We start from the raw sequence: 25,621 nt of genomic DNA, 5'->3' as shown, positions 1-25,621 counted from the left end.
GCTCACAAACCTCCCAGCTGACACTGTGCTATAAACCGAATCGCTTCTGTGAATAAAAATACTTGATGCTATTGGACATAAGATGAAGCTCACGGTGCTTGGAAGTGAGCCTTTTTTTCACATGCAGAAAGGAGCCGAGTCACACGCTGTGGTCAAATAGGTAGTTGCTCATTTTATACGCCCATTTTTTTGCGTGTCTGTTCGTGCTTCTTGCATTTACACTGTCAGATAATTGAAGTAATTGCTTTATGTGTTAGATGGCAGTCGTGACTCACAGCCGGGGTCCAACCAAATCGGCACAACCAAACAAGATTACAGCACAATAATACATTCTGAATACAGGCTCTGTTTTACATGACAATGTATTCAGGTGAAAATGGTAAACATTTGCTGGGTTTTTGGTTTCTGTTGGAAAATGGCTTTCAAGGTGAGACTTTTCAAAAGCACTCCGTCTCCATGGAAGTGTGTGTTGGGGGGGTTGGGGGGGGGGTGTTCTTCAGCTCATAGTTGAGAGTCACCTGTAATAGCAATTCAACTTGGTCGCCTGTCCATACAAATATCCGCATAATTGCCATTGATCATGTTTATAGCATATTGTTTTGTGCGTGTCTGCGTTTGTGGCTTCATTACAAAAATAAGCAACACCACAAATTCGGAAAAAGTTGATTTGTGAATATTGAGTAATTGGAATAGCTTTTGAAAATCCTGAATTGGAAAAATGGACAATTTTATCATTGTCATAAACAACAATTCTACCTGGTCCCCCCCCTAAAAAAAAAAAAAAAAAAAAAGAAGAAGAAAAGCGTCCATTATTTATTGCTTTTGAATTTCACTTCATCCAAAAAAAGAGTTGATTTTGAGTTTAACACGGCAACACTGCTGAAAGATATGAAATCCCATCTGGAGCAGCGTTTCTCTTCAGACGGATGTTTGTGCAGCTTTTTGACAAATCTATGTTACGGTGTACTCTGCGGCACTGTGCCTACAAAACAAACTCATTGCTTTAAAGTCCTAAACTTAGTGTGAATATGTTTGACACTCTTGGTTGAGACAAACAGGAAAAAAAACCTTTTCAAACTGTTTTGTATTGCTTAATGGAATCTGTTGCTCATCTTTGAAAGCCCAGTTCCTGAGTGTGTTTCTCGTCTCCTTCTTCCCACAGAAGATGCAGCACTAATGAGCCCCCCTCAGCCTTTAGATGAGTGAGGCACAACAACGCCGGCTGAACATCAACAATCCACAGTGACGGTGAGACTCCTCATCAGCTATCTCCAGAGCTGTCAGCGAACTCCTAATTATACATCATTATCATTATATACTCAAACAAGCACATTCCCCTCCCTTTCTTCCTCCTCTTCCATCGCGATAATGCACACTTTCATTCTTCCCACCAGTGGCTGTGGGAGGAGAAAGACAGCATATGGTGGCAATCACAAACGCTGCTCTGACACGTTATTCTGCCGCTCTCGTCGGGGCTTCTGTCCTTTGTGATCAAAGTCGACAGGAACTGAGGTGACATTATGATGCCGCGCTGTTTATCTTCTTAGAAAATGTATTTTCTGCCCAGCGCTGACATTTCTGCTTTCCCCTCCTCTTCTTGAACACATCTTTCAAATCCGTACAGTGCTGGTAGATATCACAGTCAAATCGGCTTTCATGATGTTGTTCCTGTAAATCAGTTCTGTGCGTGCGCGCGCGCGCGTGTGGGGTTTTTTATTTCTTGTTACAAACAAGGTCTTCAGTGCATCCTAATGCTCGCCCCCGCATTTACAAGGCATGCCAAATGTGGCACGGACAATGTCGATGTGAGAAATAAAGACGGCCTATTTGGTTTATTTTCACATATTTTTTATTTGTGAATTTTACAGCTCCACTCGAGCAACTGCGTATGAAAAAAAATCAACTAATTTCATTGTCTATACATTCGTTTATCACTTGTTTCTTCAAGGTGGAGCACTCTAAAAAGCCTATACTTTCTAACACCATTAACCTGCAGTCTGAAGCAGATAACCACCAAAGAATCCAAAACTGTGATGGGATGATGCCTGAATATGAATCCTGGGCTCAACATATACTACTTGTAATTTGACCCCGGCCTCATCTTCTTACCAGCAGGGGCTTCTGATGTTGAGTTGATGACCATATATGGATTTCTGTGACGTCACAACGTCAACTCTGATGTCTTTAGTCTGAAACCTGAGCTTTGCATCAATTTCATGTAATTTGACTCCAGTGTCATCAGACTTCTAGATGGATTTACCATACATGGAGATCCTTGGAGAGATTATGTCAGTTTGTGCAGCAGCATGATAACTGAGATTGCACGTGATACTTGTAATTTGACTCCAGGCTCGTCTTCTTTGCAGCTGCTTCTGTATCATGAGTGGACGATCATCTTGAGAAAAACGGCTATTTGCTGTGGCGTGCAAAGGTCTTTCAATTGTCTTCAAACGATATGGAGAAAGAAAGGACGTGTTTTAACAGGGGGGAAAAAAGCAGATGGCTACTCCCTGTCCACAGGAAGCCAATCGGCTGTTTGGTTTGGTTAGCTTAGGCCGTATTAAGCATTTGTTTGAGCTCCACTTAAATTGACAAATCCTCCCATCGCTCGCTCTGCCGGTCACTGTCTGAGGCTGTTTGCCTCCCTCGTCACAACGACGAGCTGTCGTCGCTCATTGTGTCCCATCTGATCACCGGGTGTGCGTGTTGCAGTTTTAATGGGGGGGGGGATATGCAGAGATGTGTGCACACAGGATGCAGGTAAGTGTCGTATCAGGTTTATTATAGGAATTACTCATTCCCTGCAACGGTGTTTACATTTGCTATTCCGACAATACTCGAAAAGATCAATAAATCGTTAAATGAGAGCTGAAAAGTAGAAAAAGAATCACTTATCACAGAGCATTTTACAGCCAGGCTTCATTAGCTTTTGTGGCTGTGTTCACAGTGCTGTTTGTCCGATCCAAAGCAGGCTTTCCTTCTTCAATATAGGAGTGTTATTTAAGCAGCGCTGTCGCGGCGGAGTGATAAAAAGGCAGAGACGGTGGGCCATAAAGTCGTCTGTAAAGTCACACCTTTGATGTTTTTCTTGACTGAGATTGGCAGTGTAGAAAATGTCATCACTTTTGCTGATATTTCTTTCTCAGTCACATTGCCTTGTAAACGATTTAAAAGAGGCAAAAATGTGTCCTTTTAACAGGCCTTTAATCCTGTAGATTGAATTTGGGGCCTTTTCTTGGGTCCTTTCGGCTCGTGTCGAGTGCCCCGTGTTCTCCTGCGAGAGTGAACGTTTCGTGAAAAGTCCTTCGATGTTGAAATGGAGCTGCTCAAAGTCTAATGCGGTCGGCGTGTTTAAAACAACCGCTGACAGTAAAATATGGCCTTGTGTAAATGACGGTGGCCACATTTTTCAGTCGGAGCCGGGGGAGGGGGGGGAGATGTGTTATCGTGCAGAAACAGAGGTGTAGATTAGGAGTAAATTATTAAGGTGAATTTGGAACCTAAACGCACTGCTGAAGTCCTTCTTTAAGATTTACGACTGTGTCGCCGCGGTTACAGACGCATTTGAATTCCACGTCTGCTTTTTTTTCCGAGGCATTTCAAAACACAATGAGGATCTGCTACTGTGTACATGCACAGTATCGAGTTTAATCCATTTCTTTCCCTCCAAAATGACCTTGTTGACAATATGAAACCCACAGAGTCACGGAGAGTCTGAGAGAGGTGGAATCCACTGAAAAGCAGCTGAAACTGAGAAGTCAGGGGGGGATACTTGTTGCTGACCGGGTTGCTGCATAAGCATTAATTCGCTTCAGATGGCGGCCCCCTACTTGACAGTTCTGTACAATCTTTATCCAAACACTTCGCTGAAGCGGCCGCAGCCCCTTCGGATTAAGTTGTGCTTGGTCAGCTGTTTCCTTTCCCCTGGAATTCACCTCCACGCTCCAGTTGTGAGCCAGGCGCCTTCGCCAAGCGCCCGACTTGAAAACCCGCTCCGATGGTAATGATGAGCCTCACAACCAGATCGGTGACGCTGACATATAGTAAACATGTCGCTTTTGAAGCTCTAAAAGAAGAAAAAAAAAAGAAAAAAGTAAAGAAAACATATCCGCTAGTGCTTCTAAAGCTGACTAATTTACACAGAGCGTGGCTTAAGAGACATGTAAACCAACTGCTTTAGGCAAAGCCCTCAGAAAATGATTATAAACTGAGTTCTTAGAAATAGAGGGAAAAGGTTGTGGTCAAATAAATGTTTAAAAAGCATTTTCACTGCAAAATGAGGTTTTTAACAGTGATGTGATAGTAATAATTAAGACTGCATGCACGCACATACACACACACACACACACACACACACACACACACACACACACACACACACACACACACACACACACACACACACACACACACACGCCTTGAGGATTCTTCTTGCAAATAACAACACTGTTTATTTGCCTGTGAAATTTGTGCATTAATGACACTTCTTTGCATAAATAAAATTAAGAATAAAATGAATGAAAATGTACTTTTTCAATCTTGTACAATATGCAAATGTTACATGTGTATTTCACCAGGAAAGCACTGATTTAAATAAGTGGTGTCAACAATTGAACTTTTGGGTCAATGGTTTAAAAAAGCAAACATGGAAAAACAATATATTTTGCCAATTCCACATGGATGAATAATTGAAACTGTGAGGAAATAGTTTTCACAGAGTTCAGTGAAAGTCCAAGCCACAACAAGGTTTGGCATCACCGCTGCGATCGCCCTCGTTAGCCTGAGACTTCCTCACCACTGCATTGCATTGATGAAGTAATGAGATATCTTCAAGGTTTCCTCCTACTTCTCCTCTTTTTTTCATCTTTACTTAGTGCCCAATCTTAACTGGGCTTTTCTGAAGTCTGCAGAATATTTTTCCTTCTTCCAATAAGCTCATGTTATGCTTTAAATTATAATTTTTCCATTTGTTGCTCCTTGGGTTGTAAATGTTACAGTGATGAACTTATCACAATTTAGTTTTTATAGGTCCGATTGATATTACTTTTGAATTCTGAGGCTTTGTTTGAATCAACTGATTTGATTTGCATATTTGTTAGATAAAACCTAAATAAATAGTGCAATATTTCCTCTGCAGTGCCATTAAAACAAAGGGCCAGTAAAACCTTACTTTTATTCTCATCATGAATCAGAGTACTTACAGGACGCTGCCTGGCTCTTAACATAGTTTAAACCCGGGACGTAAAAGCACGCTGTCTGGTCTGATATTTGAGTCCTTTGTTCATCAGTCCCCCCCGGCACTCGTGTGACAGCTCTTCATAAACAATGAAACGGAAAAAAAAACAACTTTAGTCTGCACACAATCCAGGCTGTATCTGTGTATTGGAAGAACTGTTGGGTGAAACATAGCTGATTAGCAGAGCGTTATGCTGAGCGTACGGATTTTCTCATTATTCTATCGACTGTGGCACTGTTTTTATTTTTTGGATAATGTTCTATAACAGAGACTTTGTCTCTATTTGTTTTTGGAATGTGACACCGTCCCCGAAAATACGATTGCCTTCAATGAATTTATTCAAAGTGTCAAATATTTCTTCTTTTCATGTACACCCAGACCTGGTGCAACGTTTTAATAACGCACTTTGAAACGCAACTTTTGTGGAACGCTGCTACTGTGCATGCGCATCACAGCTATAGTAAATATAGTATAGTATAGTAAATTGTCCATCAGTAGATGGACAATAACAGAGCCTCACGCAGAGCATACACAACACTCACTGCACTGCGTTCGTATTTTCACGGGAGGGTTTACCATCAGGGTCTGATGGGACCCATAACCGCCCAAAAAGGGCAGCGACCGGATCTAAGTGCTGCGCTTTGCTTGACCACACACACACACTCACTCAGTCAAAGAAGGTTCATACTAAAGTCTGTGAAAGTGAGTAATGACTAAACACTGGAAAAGAAGTGAGTCAGCCATCTGCACTTACACAGACAACCCAAAGGAATAAACATGTCAGAGGCAGATCAGGCAGAGACATATTTCATATATATATATTTATACACAAGCACCGATCAAAGACCCCCGGACCCCCCCCTCTCCCCAGCTGCCTCAGATCTCAGCGAATCATCTCGCAGCTCCAAGGGCTGCTCTTTGAGGTTTTGCCGACGCGCGTCGCATATCGTGGGGTTATCCATCATTTATTCGAGTATACAAAGGGATGTAGTCGCAAATATTTAAGTCCAGCTTGTGACACGACGACCAGCCCGCACTTGAGCTTACTCGATCGACCCACCCACCCACATGTCCAGGATGCCCGTCTGTCACGCTCCGACGGGAGAGAAATAGTGAAACTTGTGCTCACCAGAGGCTTTTCTCAAAAGCATCGTGTTTTGAGTTTTGAAACACTAATCTCCAGGGCAGCCGATTGTGTCAAATGTCTTGTTAAAGCTGCATGAAGGTGTAAAAAGTCCTTCACCTGTGCTCACTGGAGCGTCCCGTCACCCCAACTGAACCTCCACTAACAGCCAATTTAGAGTCTCTGAAATTGTTTACCGTGCATTTCCTCCTTTCTCACAAACACGCCAGCAGAGTTGATTCTTCCCCCTCCCTGCCAAAACCATTCCATCGGACTCATTAGTGTGAGTAGAGAATCTTTGGTAATTGTGTTTCTGCATGATGATAATTTGATAGTCACGCTGCTTTAATTCTTCAGCGCATCTGATTTTCTGCACCCAATTTCATCCACTTCAACAACTTTTTCTTGAACTCACTTCTGTTCCGTCATCTCACTATAATCGGCGTAATGAAACGTAAGAGGTAGTTTGAAATAAAGTCCACATTCTACTTGCTCACATCGTATCATACTGAAAGAAGAGTCATCGATGGAGCTCTCGATGTCGAAGTTCCTTCATTAAGCTTTTTTCAGTTTTTTTGTGGATGAATCTCAGACGAATGGTCTGTGATGCTGTCAAGGTCATGACCCTTGTCGCTTCTTTCTTTGGATAAATGGGTGAACTGTCCCCCAGTTACCATAATTGTCTTGTACAAATGCAAAGTTTCCACTGCTTCCTGTAATACTGTCATTTTCCTTTGATATGCAATTTCGAATTTGTAGATCCAAACACAAAAGCGTTTTTTCTTCCCGCAGTCAGTGCAAGGCCCCATTGATGCAACGTTTCAAGTGAAAATACAGCGTTTTTGCACAATTGCGTGACAATGTCCTGGAAAAAAATGTCAGTTTCCACAGAAATGACAGAAACGGTGAAAACGATGTAGTTGGCAGGCCAGGCCATGAGTTGGTGCCGTTGCTTTTATGTAATGAAACCACACACACACACAGAAAACTGTGCATCTGTTTCCATGGAGATGGAGTCGGAGCGTTTTTGGAAAGTCCCACCTTGTGTTCTCCGTGGCTTCGAGCAGCGTAAAACAGACACCCAAAGAGGCAACAAAGGTTTTCTGTTTGTGTAAACGTCCCATGTGCAACTCGCTAAGAGGATGAAATAAAGATGCTTCTAATAATAGAATATGGGGGGGGGGGGGGGGGGGGGGGGGGGGGGTCAGAAGCTTTCATGAGAATGATGGAAAAGTGTGGATCAATCCTGCTGGTATTTTGAAGAAATCCTGAAAGAGGATCTTTGAGCCCCGTTGCTATTTAAAATAAAACTAATCGGCTTGAGAAAATGTCGAAAATGTGTGTCTCACACCACATGTTGGCATTTAAAATGTTGTCACTTATATTCTTTAGAGCTCAACACCATGTTTTAGTGGAGTGACATTTGGATTATGACCTTGCCGTAGGGAATTTCTGTCACCAAGATGACATGTCTTGCCTGCAGACCATTTCAATTGTTGAAAATGATTGTTAATTTTGCGAGTTTGCTGCATAACAAAATGAAACGCTTGAACATGTGTCATCACAAGGCATTTCAAACCACTCGTTTTTCATTCTAAGACACTGTGTTCACCTCCCGGATAATTTCAGCGTTTAACTGCAGCTCTCTGTTCTGACAGCATAATAGCATGCTGCGTACGCGCAGGTTTTTTTTTTTTTTTGCTTTATAAATCCACCCAAAGGGTCCAAGAAAGATCTGATTTACCTTCCGGTTTCACATCTGCTGATTCAAGTCGGAGAAAAAGATCGTCTTGATAAATGTGACACGCTAAAATTTCAAGAACAGCACTATGACGCTGAGGCTTTCTGACCGCAAAAAAAAAAAAAATGTTTTTGTTCAGCCTTTGGAGGGGATTTTTTTTCCACCAACTGATGCCAAGAAAAACCTCGACAAATGTTTCCCAACGTTGTGGTGAAGTTGACAGTAAGAAACAGTTTGGATTGTTTGAGGTTCGGCAAGAAAGCAGAGGTGGTGAAAGGTGATCCCTCTGAAGCAAAGCGGCATTTTAGAACAGGACACCATTGAAGCGGAATGAAGTTTAAAAACATAGGCTGCAACAAAAATGTTCCGAAAGAAATGGAGATGACAAAAATTCCTGAAATAAAAAAAAAAAGATTCTCTTTAAGTTGATATTGGCAGAGCTTAACTTTGACTTCAGATTATTTCGACTCAAGAGTCCTGACAGCCATGCAAAATGCATTTTACTGTCAAAGAAAATCACTCAGTAGCTTAAAATGTTCATAATGTTCCTGATCACCGGAGAAAGTTCCAGTGGCTAAAAACACATTTCATAGAATCCATTTGAACAAACCTTTCAAATTCATACCAGTGCTGTTGGTTGGTAGAAAGGTTTCTATCAGCCCGAGGCCCAATTTACATGACGTTTTCATGTGAAAACTGAAGACATTGCATTTTGGGAAACCGTTTACATGACAACGATGATCGAAGCCTCTGAAAACATACATTTTTGAAAACGGCGCCCAAGGTGGAAAGTTTGGAAAATGCTGCGACTCTGTCTCCGTCAAAACAGAGGAAAACTCACCTTTATGAAAACACTGCGACTGCGCATGCACGCCAACCAGCAGTGCCAACTCGTGGCCCAACATGCCAACTACATTATTTTCAGGATTTTTATTTCAATGAACATCGTTTTTTGAAACGTCGCTACGTAAATGTGAAACATTTCTGAAGCGAATACATGAAAATGATGCATTTTCATGTGAAACGTTGTCACTTAAGACTGAAATCTAAAACCGCTTTATACTGTCTAAATTCACTTGATTTCCTTCCGATTCCAGGAAACCTAAAGTGAGAAAGAACCTGGCCGACAAAAGTACATTTCTATCGTATGTTGCTCTTGTGGTTCATCGAGGAATGCTCCATCTTGCAGTCAGTGGCTCACCGACGTCATGTCCAAGTTAGAAAAGATCACACATTGTATCAGAGGCAGTTCTGACAGGTTTTGGGAAAAATGGCCCGTTCTCTTATTTTGCTTCCTTGAATACTCTGACCCACGACTAATCACCCTTTCCTCTCCTATCTATTCATTAATTTCGATTAAGTGTTTTTATACTTTTATTAATTATCTACTTTTCTATTATTGATCTATTATTATTGATATTATTTATGTTTTTTATTTATTTAAATTTTTTTGGAGTCTGTTTTTTAGTGGGCGGGTCACTTGCTTCCTTCAAGGTACAAGTGCAATTTGGGGATCGGGGGGGGGGGGGTGTTAATAGATCAAAAAAGTAGTTCCTGTAATAATGTGCCTCATGTTTACTGACCTATGTTGCTATAATAATAATAAAAAAGAAAAACAAATTCATATCGATACTGAAGCAGAACTTCACGCAGTCTGACCTTTCAAGCTTTTAAAACGAGTTTCCCTGCTTCCACCTTGTACCCCCGGATATTGCACAGCTTGTCTCTTTTAATTACTTTTCCATGTGGAATCAGGATTTAAAAAGAAAAATACCAAAAAAAAAAAAAAAAGGGCAGTTCATGACCTATTGAGCTTTTTCTCTTGTAAACTTTAGAGACAAAATTGATTTCAGTGTGATGTATTTGTTTTCCTGTCAGTGCACTTGTTCATTTCCCACCACCAAATGTCGGCTGAAGACGGTTTATGTTTTGCTCTTGAGCAAATAGTCCAAAGATTTTTGAAATTGTTTGGAGGTGAGAACACACTCCACTTCACACTCCTCCTGAAAATGGAAAGTCTCGCGCTCGGAAAAGGCATTCCCCTCACCCCTACAGTTTGAAAACGGTTGCCTTTATACTTTATTTGCATTGTAATATTTCATTCCACAGTGCAGTTCCTGTTAAGTGTAGTAATTCCGAATAGTTCATATTAATTGAATCTTCTAATATTGATTGGAGTCACTGAAGTATCCACTCTCAGCTTGACGTACTGCAGCAACTTCTTATTGACTGTTTATTTAAAAAAAAGTGTTTGGCAGAATTCCTGTTTAGTCGCTGTGAAATGGATAAACACTCCGAAAGATCCATGAGTAGAATGTGAAATAAATGAGTGCTGAAATGACGAGGGAAGTGAATGACTAAAGACTTTAATAATTACATGTCTCACTTAATTTCAAAGTTGTTTCCTTGTGTCGGAGTTCCAGTTAGTGAACTCGTCTTTATTTCCAGGCTTATTGCTGGAAGCAGTCGACACACGAGTGACTGTCAGGTCGGTGCATGAACTGGATCTCTTTTGTACTTCAAAAAGTTTCACTCTACAGTTTCCCATCTTTGTGAAGAGAGCTTTTAGAAATGACCACTTTAGATTCTTTACCATGTTTCTATTCCAATTATATTGGAATATATTAAATTATAAGCTTGCATAAGTCACTTCTATTTTTGCTGGTTGCTGCTTTATGTTTTTACAAAAAGATCAAATAGGTTTTCATGGAATATTAAGTATTTGAGTCCAACGATGGCTCTCCTCTCACCATGGGCATCAACACGTCAGTTATGGCTAATTAGCAAATGCTAACAAGCTGAACTGAGGTTGTGTTTAAGTAGTGACAACTTTTTGAAGATTGGCTCCAAGGTGGAACCTTTTGAAAAGGCTCAGACTTGTTGTTGTCCATCTACTCGCGCATGTGCAGAAAAACTATTTACAACGGCCGTGGTGCACATGCACACCTTAGGAGCCATGTCAAAAAAAAAGTTGCTCTGAGCACCGTTATCATGACAGACACTCAATAGGCAATGAAGGTTTTCCGTTTTCCGACAATGTTGTCGTGATTTAAAACTAAATTTGAGTGAAGTAAAGCAAGCTGCTAATCACAAGCATGTCTGATTTATCGTGAGCTTGTTAGCACGAGCCTCTATTTGGTCAAGGAACTGCACGAATACGAGCCGAACCGCCGTTCCACTTATTCAGTTTTCTCACACCTTCATTCCGTTAGTTAGCGAATCACTCCTTTCAAGCTTTAATGCGAAAGGTCTGGTTTTTGAGAGGTTCTGAAACAAACTTTCCACCTTTCCTGGGAATTGGGAAGCTTGTTTTCGACTCGTTCTTGCGACTAGATTACCCTGCTTTTCCCGACGCCGTGGTGAGGATGGTGCCTCCGAGGCTCCTGGCTTCGCTTTTTACAGTTCACAATCAAAATGCTGCGCTCATGCTAATCATCGTGGCTTTTTTATTTTTTATTTCTTTGGAGTACAGACTAATTTTCTTCCTGCTGCCTCAGCCTCAAACTCCCAAGGGTGGCTTGTATATTAATCATTTCATCTCCACGTTTTCTGACGCTCATGTAGCTAATATGTGGACGTTGATTGCTTTTTTTTTTGCTTCTTGCCCGTTGTCGTCGTGACATTTCTGAGGGAAGGGGACATCGACGAGCCGCGATGATTGAAAACGCGCCTGTTCTCCTTTTACATTACGACTCGGATCACGAGGAAGCCTGAATTCCACCGAGATGTTCCTCATTGAGATGCACGTTCTTGCTTTTTCAGCCCACTACCACAAACACGCACTCGGTCCCAGACGACGACTGAAATAATTGGAGTCTGAACTTGTATAAATAAGTGCGAACACAGAGATGCTTTAAACTTTTGTATTTACTTGCTTATCATATGTTTTCTCGTCCAAATTGGGTTTTTTTTTTTCTCCGCCCTCCCCTTGTATGTTTTTCTGCCAACACATGCAACAAGGAAAATAAAATTAATGTTTTTTTGTTGCCGACTTACACAACAAAGTCTGAAAAGATGAGTCACTCGCATTGTTCTTGACTGCTGACCTAGATGAGTCTGTTGTGTTGCTGTTTTGAACATGAAGAAACGGTGAATTATCTACTTAATGATGTGGAATTTGGCCGTCATACAGATTCCTGATGCTAAACCAAGTCAGCAGAGGCAAACATGCATTTCAAGTCAATGTTTGCAGATAAATGGACAAAAAAAAGAAGAAGAAAAATCCCCAGAAATACGTGGTGGTTTTTTTTTTCTCATGAGTCTGTGTCGTGTAAAGGGCCTCGCTTTCCTGGAAATTGTCTCAACCATCCATTTCCCTTTACTCCACCACAGCTGTTCATACAAGACGCAAAACATGAAATGATCCAGAGCCGAGCAGAAGGGGGGGGGGCACTCCTAGAAATTTGCCCGCAACCCTCCGTGTATAAACGCTCTCTCGTGCAGAATTCCGAATTCTGCCGGCCAGCAAAAACACGCCGCCACCCGAGGCCACGACCCGGTTGAATCTCTACGATACTGCGCAGACTGAAAGAGTAAGGAATGTCCTCTCTGGCAGGCGAGCAGTACTCTGCATGCTCGTTTTTTTTTTTTTGTTTTCTTTTTTTTTTCTCCTCAAGAATCTGGAATATTTCCCGAACAGAGATCCAGAACTAATTCTCCCCTTATTGCAGCAGCTCATTGATGTTCGTGGGCAAAATGCACAACGCACTTATTTATTCTCATCAGTGGGCGACGACGACGTGAATTCATCAACAGGAATTCATCACCATCGGACAACTCCTCATTATGTTTGGATGAATGTCTCTTTTGTCAGGAAAGCAGTCAAATAACCTTATTTATCACTCCACTTCAGTCCTTGACCTCCTCCAGCTGTACAAGATGGAATATGATTGGATATCTTCGTAAAGATTATATTCATGTGATTTCTATCTTGAGAGGATTAAAGTTCCCATTTATCTCATCAATGAGTCCTCGAATACGTGTTTTTTTAAGCACATATTTAATATAGTAGATAAAAATCTTTCAATGGATAAATGAATGTACACAGAAATATTTATTAATAAAATCTGGGATTTTAATATCACTTATAATGCCGAAAATGTGAATTCTTCAAAAAATATATTTCTTGATTTTCATTAGATTCATCAACGAAGATTGGGAAACCGACAAAGTTGGCAGAGAAGGCTATGTGTCCGCCTGCATACATTTATTTAGGGACCGAGCCCAGAAGACCATGAGGCAATGACCCCAATTTTTTGTAATATATATTATTATTCTTTTTTTCTTTTCTTGACGGTAGCATTTTCTGTCCGGTGCAATCCGAGTCTCACTGAACACTGAAGACTGGCTGACTAACCGCCTGGCAACAGGAAAAGGTCATGTTTTCGATACTGATGTGCTATTATTAACTACTTGACCATATTGATCTTAACTATTGTGTTGTGAGTTTAATTTATGTTGACCACAACTCACACTGAAAGTGACGGGGCATGTCCGTGGCGTCCCTCTGAACCTTTGACGTGTCAGGTCAGACAGACACACGAGTCTTGCAGCAATCTGGCACAGGGTCATTTACAGAAACACATTTCCATCGTGCGCCAAACCTCGGCATGCACTGCATTCCAGCATGCGTAAGGTGTGCGAGGACCCCTTCAGTCCCCTGCAGCTTTAATTATTTATTTCTTTATTGGTTTGTATGTATTCGACCAACTTTTCGCAAAAAACTACTCATCCGAATTGCATGAAATTTTCAGGGATGGTTTTCCATCATCCAAGGACCGGCCGATTAGAATTTGGGAAGTTACCGGCGAACGGGTTCCGAATAAATCCCCGAAAACCTGTGAAAACATTTCCCATTCAAAGCTGATGAGAGAGGTTGCTAGTTTATATCATGAAACCTTTCAAATATGCATTTTTAAGTTAATTAAAACATTTGTTTCATACCTAATCAGCCAGTTTTACATTCAAACTGACTGAGAACACGTTTCTTTAACTTCAAAGCAATCACATTCTGCCTGAAATGTAGGATGTCAATAATCACCAAGAAACATTCGTTAAAATTCTTTGGAATTAATTTGTCATTTGCTATAGTTTTTTTATTATCTTTGGCTCCCAAATATTATGAACTTGTAATTAAAACACAACATCACTTAATTGTTTGCACAAAAATGATTAGTGTTTATAAAGAGTCTTTTGAGCTCAGCAGGCCATGTTTTCTTTGCTGGAGCTCTTTTATCAGTCACAACAGTGGGACGCTTCACTCAAATTACTTCTGAAGTTCAGTCCAGTTCGATCCAGTGCCAATTCCATCTCGGCGTCAATTTTATAAACGAGTACGTACCCAATAGTTAAGATGTGAACAACACGTTTATGAAGTCTTGTGCTTGAAAAGAGTAAATATACTTTTTTAACATTTGCACTTTCTTCAGGTGCATGTGAAATCTGTGAATGAGTGGCCTTTTCTTTTGCGCGTGTTTAAACTAAAGAGAGCAGCAGCCGAGGGTCTGGGCTGAACTCTCAGGTGTTTTATCACTTCCGGTGTCGCGCTCTTTGCCCCGCCACCGCCGCCCGCTGATCTTTCACCTCCACGGCTTCCCAGACAGTTCATCCGTACGTGATAAAAACCACACTCCAGTGTCAGATTTGAAAGCACATACGAGTGCACAAGACAGCGGGAAGGAGGAAGGATGTTGGGAACTTAAGGGAAGCTAGAGGAATGTTGTGACTCCTGCTTGATGATGTTTTGTTGTGACTGACGCCAAGACGTAGACCCGAGGGCGTGATGATGAATCGTATACTGTAGCAAAAAGAAAAGGGTCACTCTGCAACCTCTTTACAGGTCATGTGTGGTATGCCACAGAACATCACCATGAAGGCGGACCCCATGGAAGAAGGGGTCTTTTTTCTCTCTCTCTCTCTCTCTCTCGCGCGCTCTCTCACTCGTCCAGCACTGCTTTTGGACAAACTGTGGGCGGAGGAAGTCGGGTTTGAACGTCTTGTCAGGGCTTCTTGTTGAGTTTGCAATCCCCCCATCATTTCTCCTTCAAGCCGTCCTGTTAGTGTACCACCATCTGGTCCACAGCTGAAAACTATTAAGACCGGCTGGAACTTCCTCTTCACTATTCCACCCCGGTTTGAAGGCAAGTAAGTAGCTTTTATCTCAGCTCTGTTGTTGTTTGCCTGCATCTTCCCCTCGCTTTTTTCTTGTTCTTTCCTACTTTTTTCACATCTTGTAAGCCTTCAAGGTGCCGAGGGGCTTTTTTTTTTTTCTTCTTCTTCTTCTCCTTGAAGCGTTTCAGAGCGAAGTTAAAGTGCCGGGCTGTGATGGAGCAAGCCCTGGCTTTTAGATTAAACACCGGGACCCCGCGGTTGATTCAGCCGAGGAATCCAGCGACTAAATTCATAAACAGATTGTACTTGTGATTTTCTTTTTGTTGTTATTTAGCCGGAGCGGCTCCAGAGCCGAGCTGGTAAGAGTGAAGTGAGGGGAAAACAAAGGATCTTTGTTGATTTTCTTTTCTGAGGCATTATGTTTGAGAGACCCACAGTGCACACTCTCCTTGGGTCCCCTGCTAAAAGCCCGCTGCCTTTAGAGTGCATATGGGTCACATTAGCGAGTAGCTGTGAGGCATTTATAAATGGGACATTAACTTTGCTTTCTTTTCGGAACCTTTTTAAATATTAACGTCTGATAAATCCCTGCGTTTGGGAGCTTTTATCAGTTTCTCTCCCCCCACCCCCTGGGTTGTTGTTTGTGGTTTGAGGGAGCCGACTGCACAGGGTCAGAGTGGGTTGTGCTCATTTCCAGAAAGATGTTTTTTTTTTCTTTTTTCCCCCCCCTTTCCCAAGCTCAAATTCCAAATGTCTGAGTCACGGAAGGTGAACCATCAGTCCCGGGACTGTGTGCTTGGGAGGATGATATTCTCAGAGAGTCATATTTTCCACTGTTTTTGCAAGTTAGCAAACACAAGTCAGACCGCATGTGTGTTTCTGTCAGAGTGGCTTTCTGCAGCCTCCGACATAAATAGATGTTTTAATCCTGGATTTTGCACCCGTTTGCTTTTATTGCACCTAATAATGCCGGAGGGGGTTCACCGGGAATTTTGTGGTAATTTCGATCTGACTGGTCGTGCACGGCTCTTCATGTGAACTGCTGACTCCTGGTGGGAAGTTCATCACATCTAGCCTCCATCACAGCTGGTAAACAGGGAAGGCACACTGTTTGCAGCTCAGTGTGAGAGAGAGAGAGAGACTGTGAGAGTGTGTGTGCATCCTGGGGTCGGAAGTTCTCTCAGGAGGGTGCTGTTGAATCACCAGACAGGAAGCTATTAAAACAAGGCCCAGCACCGTGGCTGTCAATCACAGTGAGTGACATCACAGCCAAGTTGTGTGACAAGTGTCACACAAGGCATTGCCTTACATCCAGCCGTGTCGCAAACGAAACGAAAAACCTGGCCAGACTTTCTCTGCTGCCAGGTTCCTTCTGCTGTGGGTGCCAAAGGGACGCGGTCTCTGCTTTTTAAGAACTTAAAGCTCTTAGTGCTGACTTTCAGGGCCGTCCTAAGCTGCGCCACGTGATTGGGAGTCTATCCAATATATAACGTTTCACACAGTCATAATAGATATAATCATTTCCGAGTTGTTGTTTTTTGTTTGTTTTTGTGTTGAACATCACTGAGCGACATCAAGCAGTCTGAATGCCTTTTTTTTTTTTTTTTTTTATAACTCTTAATTTTCAGTTCATACGGCACCAAAAGTTTCGGACAACAGTTTTCCAGTGAAAACGCAAAGGTTTTGTTAAGTTTTTGGTGTCCCTTTACACGACAATGGTGCTTGGAGCCAATGAAAGAGCAACATTTTGAAAACAATTTGCAAAGGTGGAACTTTTTGAAAAGTTGTCTCCGTCGAAAAGGGGAAAAAACACAGCTTTTTCGAAATGCTGCGACTGCGCAGGTGCACCACATAAATATATCTACATCATGTGCAAGTAGATGGACAATAACAATCATCAGTGATCAGTGTCATCATTACCTTCTGTGTAGTTGGTTGAAACTTCTTCATTCGTGTATGGGATGTCCTGGAATCAAACTGTCCTAATCATACAGGCTATATTGAAAACGTGTTCACGTCAAGGTACTTTAGTATGAAAGGACAATAATAGTGTTTAGGGCAACAAATCTGTGAATATGAGGTAGGCCACTGCAGCACAGGGAGCGTCATTACATTTACGGCCTATTTTATCTTAATTTCTTGTGTATACTGCACCTCCGGTGCCCTGTTTTAGTTAAAAAAAAACACTTTAATACTCTGCTTATGCCTTCAGCGTCCAGCTTTAAAATTGATGAAGCCATTAACTGAAGCTTTATTTTAACACAGGGTTATTTTGCTCAAGAAAATCAACCTTCGTTGCTTGGAGAATGAAGGCAGTAGTGCACTTATATGCAAAAAGCTTCGGCTAAGTACCAAGGCCACTGCTGCCAAAGTCTTAATGTGGCACAACAGATAGTGCAGGATACTTTAATGCAGAAATGTGCTGAACTCTCTCTCTCTCTTGCAATCTCTAGTGTAACGCAAACAACAGTGTCATCTGTCTGTGGAAAAGCTTCTCGAGCAGCAGTTTGGACTTGAAGCAACACACATTCTCTCCTTTCTTTCAGTAAAGATATTCTCTTTTTGGCAGACTGAGGAATGTCCCAGTCCCCACCCAAAATCTTGTTCCATTTAAAAGTTTTCAGCCCTTCCAGGGGCCTCTCATAAATATCTCCTTACACTAGAAACCCACATACACGGATGTGTATTTCCCTCAATTATATGCCATATATGTCATTACGCGCTCATTTTTCTCCGCCTGTGCAGTGCGAGTTCAAACTCAACCGTCGCCCCTGTCATGAGTGTGTATTCTTTCTAAAGGATGACTTGTCAGCAGATCCTCCCAGCAGCAATAAAGATATTTGACTCCATCATTTTCGTGGTGGCACCTCACTGCTGTTCAGACGAAGCTAATGATCCACGAAGGTCCGACGGAAGAGTGATTGTTTTATTTTTTGGCGCTTCAGTCTCTGTCTCAGCTTCAAGGACCATTTCTTGATTGTGTCATTTATACAAAAGAATGGCATCATTTTTGTCAAGGTCATAATTGGTGTTTGTGTGTTTGTGGCAGCGGCAGGTGATGCAATTAACCAACGTATGACACTTGTCCAGCAAACTGATGCCACATGTGTTGTTTATCCTTTACTAATTTGTGCAAATGATAGAATTCTGTATGATCATATTGATCCATTCTTCCATCTTCTGGATGGATTTGTCGGTTGGAGCCAATCCCAGCTGACGTCTTGGATGGATTGCCGGTCCTTCGCAATGTGATTGGATGAGAATAAAAATGTATCTAATTGTGGAGAGGCTTTATAATGAATCGATCACAATGAATCACATTTCTCAGAACTCAAAACAAGAAGTCATTTTTCCACATAGTCTGGTTTTAGTAGACAACTCATTACATAGACTTACAAATGTTTACGCAACTAAATCACATTTAATCATTTCTTTTGAACTTCTTTTGAATCTCCCTAATACAACCAAACAATATAAACATATAAATTATAATACACACTCAGTAAAACCTTAAAACAAAATAACTACACTCCATAGAACAGGGAACCGTGGGTGCACTTTTATGATATATATATATATGTGTGTGTGTGTGTGTTTGTTTTAAACTTCTAATACTGAATGCCCTCAGGTTTAGCTTGAGTGTCCATGTTTGTTTCTTAATGCTTACCATTGTGGAGATGCCAAAGAACATTCCCAACGCCCTCAAACCTCTCTGCCAGATTAACTTCTTGTACCAGTACAGGCAATCCAAAGAGCATTTATTTTTCATTTCAATTAATGACACATAGCATTGACAATTTGAAGGTCGCTATAGTTTGATTGGTATGAGTTGCAAAAATTCTGCTTCGGCAAAAGAAATGGGTAGAAACACTTTAATGCCATAGTTTGTATATAGGTGTTGTTGTTTTTTGTTTTGTTTTGTGTTTTTTTTTTTTTACTTCATTTCAGGCATGTGACATTTAATACATTTCAATATTCATGTACATATTGTTTCATTCAGAGCATTTTCAAAAAGTTCCATCTTGGGAGCGATTCTCAAACGTGCATTTCCGAGTGTTGTCAGGTAGACGAACACACAAATCGCAGCAATTGTTTTCTGTTTTCACTTGAAAACTGTAAATGGGGCCTGAAGCTTTCAAGTGCTTTTAGTCCTTTGAATTCTGTTTGCAGTTGTAGATGATCAGGTCAGCCCGAGGTGCACATGCATTGAGTTTGAGATTGTTTGTTTGTCTCTGAAACAGTTAATCTTTTCCATTATGCTGCTGGATCTGGAGGACAGACTTCAAAACTTTCAAAACGAAGAGCCACGAGGTTCACCTCAAAAGCAATTATCTGACTCTGCATATTACATCATCCTCATCAAAATGGCTGTGTCATCATAAGGTTTCATTTAAAGCAACTTAATCATCAACTTAAAGCACCATTTGTAATGTCCTTTAAAAACCTGATTTGATCATCATAATATGTTTGTATGTATTTTTCTATTCGGCAGTCATTTTAATAGATTTTTATCTTAAGGCTTTAATAACGTAGGACATTGTGTTGGAAGTTCTGAGCATACTACCTTTATTCACATTTTAAAAGATATTCTCGGATATATACCCAGAAAACAAACGTTTTAGTATTTTTGTCCAGGACTTAAATTCAAGTTTACTTCAATACTAAATATCAGTAATGATCAACTTTCCTGATTTGTTTACCAAATATGACGAGAAAAAGCTCCAGTATAAACACAATATATTGGAATGGAGTTCTGCCTGAGCTGGCTCCAAAGTCATATGGATCACGTGTCGTCAGGAAGGATTAAAAGTTTTGCAAAGTCCCCGTCTGTGCATCGACTTGTATATTATTGTCATGCTCGCGGCAGGATTCGACGGCAGTGTTTAGGGAAGTGACGTAGACTGCTTGCCGTAACAGGAGACTTCAATTATTAGTTTTTCTCTCTCTGCTTTATGTTAATTCTGTTTGGAGAAGTGACTTTAAAAAATTTTGTCTGGTCCAATCATCTCTATGTGCCAGAATCAAGTGGGACTTTGGCTCCCTTTCAGAATGTGCTTCTGGGTTTTTTTTATTGGATTTATAACTATGAAATATTAGGGTTGGCGCCAGTATTTTTGCCTCTTAAGACCTCTAATCAATCCATATGTCCATCCGTCCATCAATCTGTCTGAATTCTACAGTTAACATCAGCCAAAGCAGCATTGTAGGAGACCGTAGTACTGTATGTAAAAAAAAAAAAAAAACATAGCGGGAACACACACTTGTGTTTAAGCCTGACTTGTTTGTTCCCATTCACTGAATATATAACAGTCTTCACATTGCATAGAAAAAGCCAGAGACGGGTGGGGGGGGTGGGATTCTTAAATTACCTGACCACACGTAGGTGTGTTTTCAAAGGCAAAAGGCCTGAAATGGCTCCTATGCTGCAGCAGGCTTTGCATATTTTCCAACAGCTAAGGAGTGAAGAATATTGATTGTGGAGCGCCGCTGACAGCTACCTAGTCCTGGACAGTTTGTCCTTGTGGTCTCTCTGGATTGCTGAGCAGTCATTGGGGAATTGATGTGAAGGCCTAAAAGCAGTCAAAGCATTGGCGTATTAAGTGACACTGCAGAGGAGGACTGGCATTTGCAAAGAAAAAGTTTCAGAGTTTTGAGTTCACTGTCATAGTTGGCGTGTTCAACCTGCATTGTTGCAACTGTGGAGAGAAGCAGAACCACAATCAATATGTATTTATAAGATGCTTTATTCACACAAGGAGATTCCCTGGAAAAGCAACCAGTGGTTTGTTACTTTATTTTTGACGGTGGCACATATGCGGGAAGAAAGTTTCCGTTTTCACGTGAAAACGTTTAAACTGGGCCTTAATGTTATTCCCAATGAATAATTTGGAAATAGTAGTATGTTTGTTGTAAGACTTACTGTATTATTGTTATTTACCCATTGAACGCACCCATCAAATTTAAATAAAATAAAGAAAAGTCGGGAGTTACATGATGCACCTGAATGCAACACCCATGTGTCAGCATGGAGCTCATTAACCTGTTAAAATCCATAAATCATCATCATCAGTCTGTCATCTAGCAATTTTGAGGAAGCTTTTTGGAACAGTTTAGAAATCTGTCATTTTTAGAGCGGCATTCAGAAGCCTTTTCAGAGGGTGCATTTAATTTTGATGAATTTAGATGGTGTTCAATGACGATTCAGCATCAATCAGCCGTGATTGTAGCACCTGTGTTACTCATTTAAAAGAGAGGTATTCTGGGCTAATTTTGTAGGTGTGATTTAGACCATTAGGACTGTCCACAGTGTTTTTCTTTTGTGATATAAGCTATTTTAAAATAAACTTAAAATTTTAACTTTAAAGTTTTTCTGCGTTGTCGCACGGAGCGTACGTGTTGAAACGGACTGTATTTCCATAAATCTAAACATTTGCTACAATCTCAACATGAAGCCAATTTTAATATGTTCTGGTGCAAAATTTGGTGAAATGTACAAGAAATAACTCTTGTTTTACGCATTTTTAAAAAAAAACTCACCCTGACAGAATGGCTTTCACGCTTATTTGATAGCGCTGACGTAGCTATTTTTCATGGCGGCATCACTGATTGTCAGCTCAGATCTCAGTTTTGTGTTGTGTCCACTCATGTCTGAAGAAACAAAACAATGTTTTATTTGAAAGTATGACAATTTTCTCGGCGGTTTGGCCGGCTGGACTGGAGCCTCTTGTGGCCGGTTTTGGCCCACAGGTCTCACAAGAGATCGATCAGATGAAATTAGGAAGATTACCAAGAAGCATGTCACTGGTGGTCTTTTCTCCATTTATTACAACACTTCCCATTATAAAAAAACATCACATATCTTCTTGATAACATTATCTGATTATAACACAGTCTAATGGATCGTAACATTTGTGTTGTGACATCTATTATCTCAGTTGTTCGGATTTACACATCCATTCATGGGCTGTGTGCTTTGTGAACACTTGTGTGTGCACTTCCAAGTATTTGTACAGAAAACATTTGCCCCAGTTCTGCTGGGAAGATTAGAACATAATTGCGTCCGACAATAAGAGGATCATAGCAAACCGAGTTATGTGTTACAACTACAACTACGTTGTTGCTTTTGTTGTTGTTGTCTTGCCCTTTGATAGAAATCATCATTCTTCGACGAGGTTGGAGTGACATTCACCACGGATGATGAGCATGATGGGGCTCAGCAGTCGGCTGTTTAATGCGGAAACACTCAGACTTTAACTCAGTCTGACAGCCGAACCATGCAACAGTCACAGAGGGTGGCAATATGCTTATTTTAAGAGGGACCAAGAAAAGTTTGTTTAGAGATCTTGCACTTGTTGTGGAAGCTTGAGGTTGACACCATTTTTAACCAGTCCCCCCCCCCGCTGCTTTTTCCAGGTGGAATATTGGCAGATACTCAGGAGGGACCTTGGAGACGCACATTTTCCACTATGAACCGCGCCTTCAACAGGAAAAAAGGTGAGTGGGCAAAATGAAGCAATGATGCACTTCGTCTAGAAAGTGTTTTATCCGGAACGGTAGACCTTCAGAAAAATAAAATAACAGCATCGAGAAACATCACAACAAATAAAAGCCCCAAAGATAAAAGGTAGCATCAGAATCAATATGTGTTTAAGAGAGAGTACCGAAGTGAAGTAGCTCTCAAGTTTGTGATGCGCAAACATCAAAGTACCGTTCAGACCACAAGCTCTGAAGAAAAGCCCACATATAAAAGTCTGTTTCATAAAAGAAGATAAAAGGTGACATAACTGGTTCTCATTTAACTTACAAAACTGCGTTTGAGCTTTTGGAGCAATGGCGGTGTCACTGGCGTCTTCTCTCTGAAGTTTGAGAAGACGATTGTGTTGCTCTTTCGGACTGATGGCTACTGTGCACTTCAAAGAGCCACTTTAGACGTATTTTATAGTCCTTTTAAAAAACTCTATACCAGCACCAGGACTCATTGCTTTTCAGTTCAGTTCAGCTGTCAATTGATATTGACTCTCTTAGACTCACTTGACATTACTAATGCATCATTAATGTCCACAACATGGCTTGTTGGAGATAAATGGAATTGGAGACAAGGTTTTAAGTAAAAACGCATCAGTGTTGTTTTCATTTCAGAAAAGTTTCATTTAGAAATCAATGTCAGAAACTCTGAAAATGTTATAGTCAGCTTCTTGGGGCCACTAGTGGGTGCTATTGTTTGCTTTTGTAATGAAACCACACACACACACACACAGACACACACGTGCGTACCAATAATAATACACCATAAACATAAACAATAGTTTCACCTTGGGAACCTTAATAGTGTAATCTCACCCTGGTGGCTGAGTCATCTTCTCAAGTGAATGACATGTCACAAGTACTTTATGAATGATGTAAAAGCACATTACACTTCACTTGAATGAAAAAATGTCATAAGGAAATATTTAAGTCCCTGTGAGGTTAATCATGGTTATTTATATCATAAATGAAGAGTTTGAGTCACAATTACTCTCTCTGTCCAGCTCACTGAGCCAACCTTTAGATTGAGCATTAAATAGTAAAATAGTGCATTATAGCCTTTGAATTGAACCTTTTCCTGGCACTGAATATATATTTTGTACATGTTCATATTTTCAAAAACCAAATAATTAATCCCAAAAAGTCTGATGATCCCTACATAAAGACAGATGTGGTGATACTGTCTAGTACAAAATGTAGTGACATGTCCAAAAGAAAATTATCCTACAAATGTTGCATTATGCATGAAAAACATCAATGTTTTCTCTGACATTTTTATAATTTGTTTGGTTGTCTGTTGGACCAGGCTGGAGCCCCGTGCAGGCCGGTATTGGCCACAGTGTTGGCTATTTACCACAGAAGCGCTCTGATTAGAGAGCGGTTATGAGTTGTTGAGAAAGAGAGAATCGGGCTACAACAAGGCCACACTTCAGCTACGTCACCAGATCAGTTAAATAAAACAAACTGGCAGCATGCGGTTGTGGAATTATTACACGACTCATGCCAGTGCACATCTAAATGTTGTTACTGCCTCAATATAACAAGAACGACAATGTTTTGTATCCAGACTCAATCACAAGTCTTTCCAGAGGTGACACATCAGTCCTGTTATAAGTGGTGGCTCCTCTGGAAAGAGGCTGGTTTATTATGTGTTCCATTTGTCCTCCGGATTCTCAGTGCTTTAAGAATTGTGATTGAAGAGGTCTTTTTTTTTTGATGCCGTCAATGACTCGTACATACAGCTCTGCCAAAATGTTGCCTTGGAATTTTTATTTCAAGGACATCAGCTTGTTCTCAGTTAAGAGACTGGACAGTGGCAGTAGGGACAGAAGGGGGATTATAATGAACTCTGGATGCTACTAAAGCTGAGGATTTGAGCTGAAAAAAGCTCATTTTGAGACTTTTTGTGAGAGATCTCAGGCCAAAGATGTACCAGAGGTCTCAAGACAGTAAGGCCGGGGTTGAATTACAATCAATCGGTGTTGAATATTGGCAGATTCAGGCCAGATTCAGAAAGTGAACTGAAAAGACATCTGAAATACTAGAAAAGTAATCGATTCACAAAAAGACTGTTTTGGAATACTAATAGCTCTGCTTTAGGACAGCTTTTGTGATGGTGTTTATGGGTACGAGCAGATCGACTTGGCATGGGGAAACCAGATTCTTTCTAACCTTGAAGTGTAGTACAGTAAACATTTTCTTCCTCACAAGTTCCGGCTGTTTGTCTGAGAAAGATGAAGAGACATTCTCGACATGCCGTGGCGAGAGATAAGAGGTTGAAGAGTTTTGTCTGAATGAGTCTCTCATTGTTATATTTCTGTTTCACGATGTAGAGACTCACTCAGTGAGTCATGTCCAAACATTGATTTTTGTTTTTGTTGTTGTTGTTTTTTGTTTCAGCTGCAGTACTGAAATAATTATTCATTTGGCAGTCCTATAAATCCCAGGCTCTTGAAAGCTCCCCAAAAAAGTAAATTCTTCTTTTTTTTTTTTTTTTGGTAAAATTGGCCGAGCTGTTGCAGCTTCAGAGAACTGATCCCACTTGAAACGACCCAATCATGAAATTATTCACAGAGGACAATAGCAAACGGACAGGTCGTAGCAACACGCTGTGCCCTGGACAGTGGGGTGCGGTTGGGGAGGTGACCCTGCCCAAATGTAGAGGACGGGGAAGATATCGGCTTGCTGTGTTTACCATCATCTATCCTACTTCCTTTAGTGCAAAGCGACAGAGCTGGAGGAGTTGAGGCAGCAGGTGGTGCACTGTGGCTTAATGGTATTTGGAGTTTTTAATTCACTTTCCCCTCCCATTAAGTCGTCCTCTTTTAGGGGCGTGAGACAGTAATGCAGGAGGGCAGGTAATCCTCCCTCACCTCACTTTGCAGGG

The 25,621-nt window shown here is 40.9% G+C and overlaps 1 protein-coding gene across 3 annotated transcripts in view; it reads left to right on the top strand.

Annotated features, from left to right (window-relative positions):
- Positions 1-25,621, top strand: part of gulp1a (GULP PTB domain containing engulfment adaptor 1a) — a 92,719-nt gene that overhangs the window by 40,065 nt on the left and 27,033 nt on the right. The window contains exons 2-3 of one of the 3 annotated variants that reach the window (XM_080497551.1): positions 1,163-1,248; positions 22,624-22,704. In XM_080497551.1, the coding sequence (XP_080353677.1) occupies positions 22,677-22,704 (28 nt within the window). In that variant the 5' untranslated portion in view covers positions 1,163-1,248; positions 22,624-22,676. Of the gene's footprint in view, positions 1-1,162; positions 1,249-15,155; positions 15,244-22,623; positions 22,705-25,621 lie in introns of those variants that run through there. The other 2 variants (XM_080497552.1, XM_080497553.1) reach the window with 2 other exon arrangements.

The sequence above is a fragment of the Blennius ocellaris genome (assembly GCF_963422515.1).
Source record: "Blennius ocellaris genome assembly, chromosome: 6".
Classification (NCBI taxonomy): domain Eukaryota; kingdom Metazoa; phylum Chordata; class Actinopteri; order Blenniiformes; family Blenniidae; genus Blennius; species Blennius ocellaris.
The sequence above is the reverse complement of the archived record's forward strand: the minus strand, read 5'-3'. Positions and strand labels throughout refer to the sequence as shown.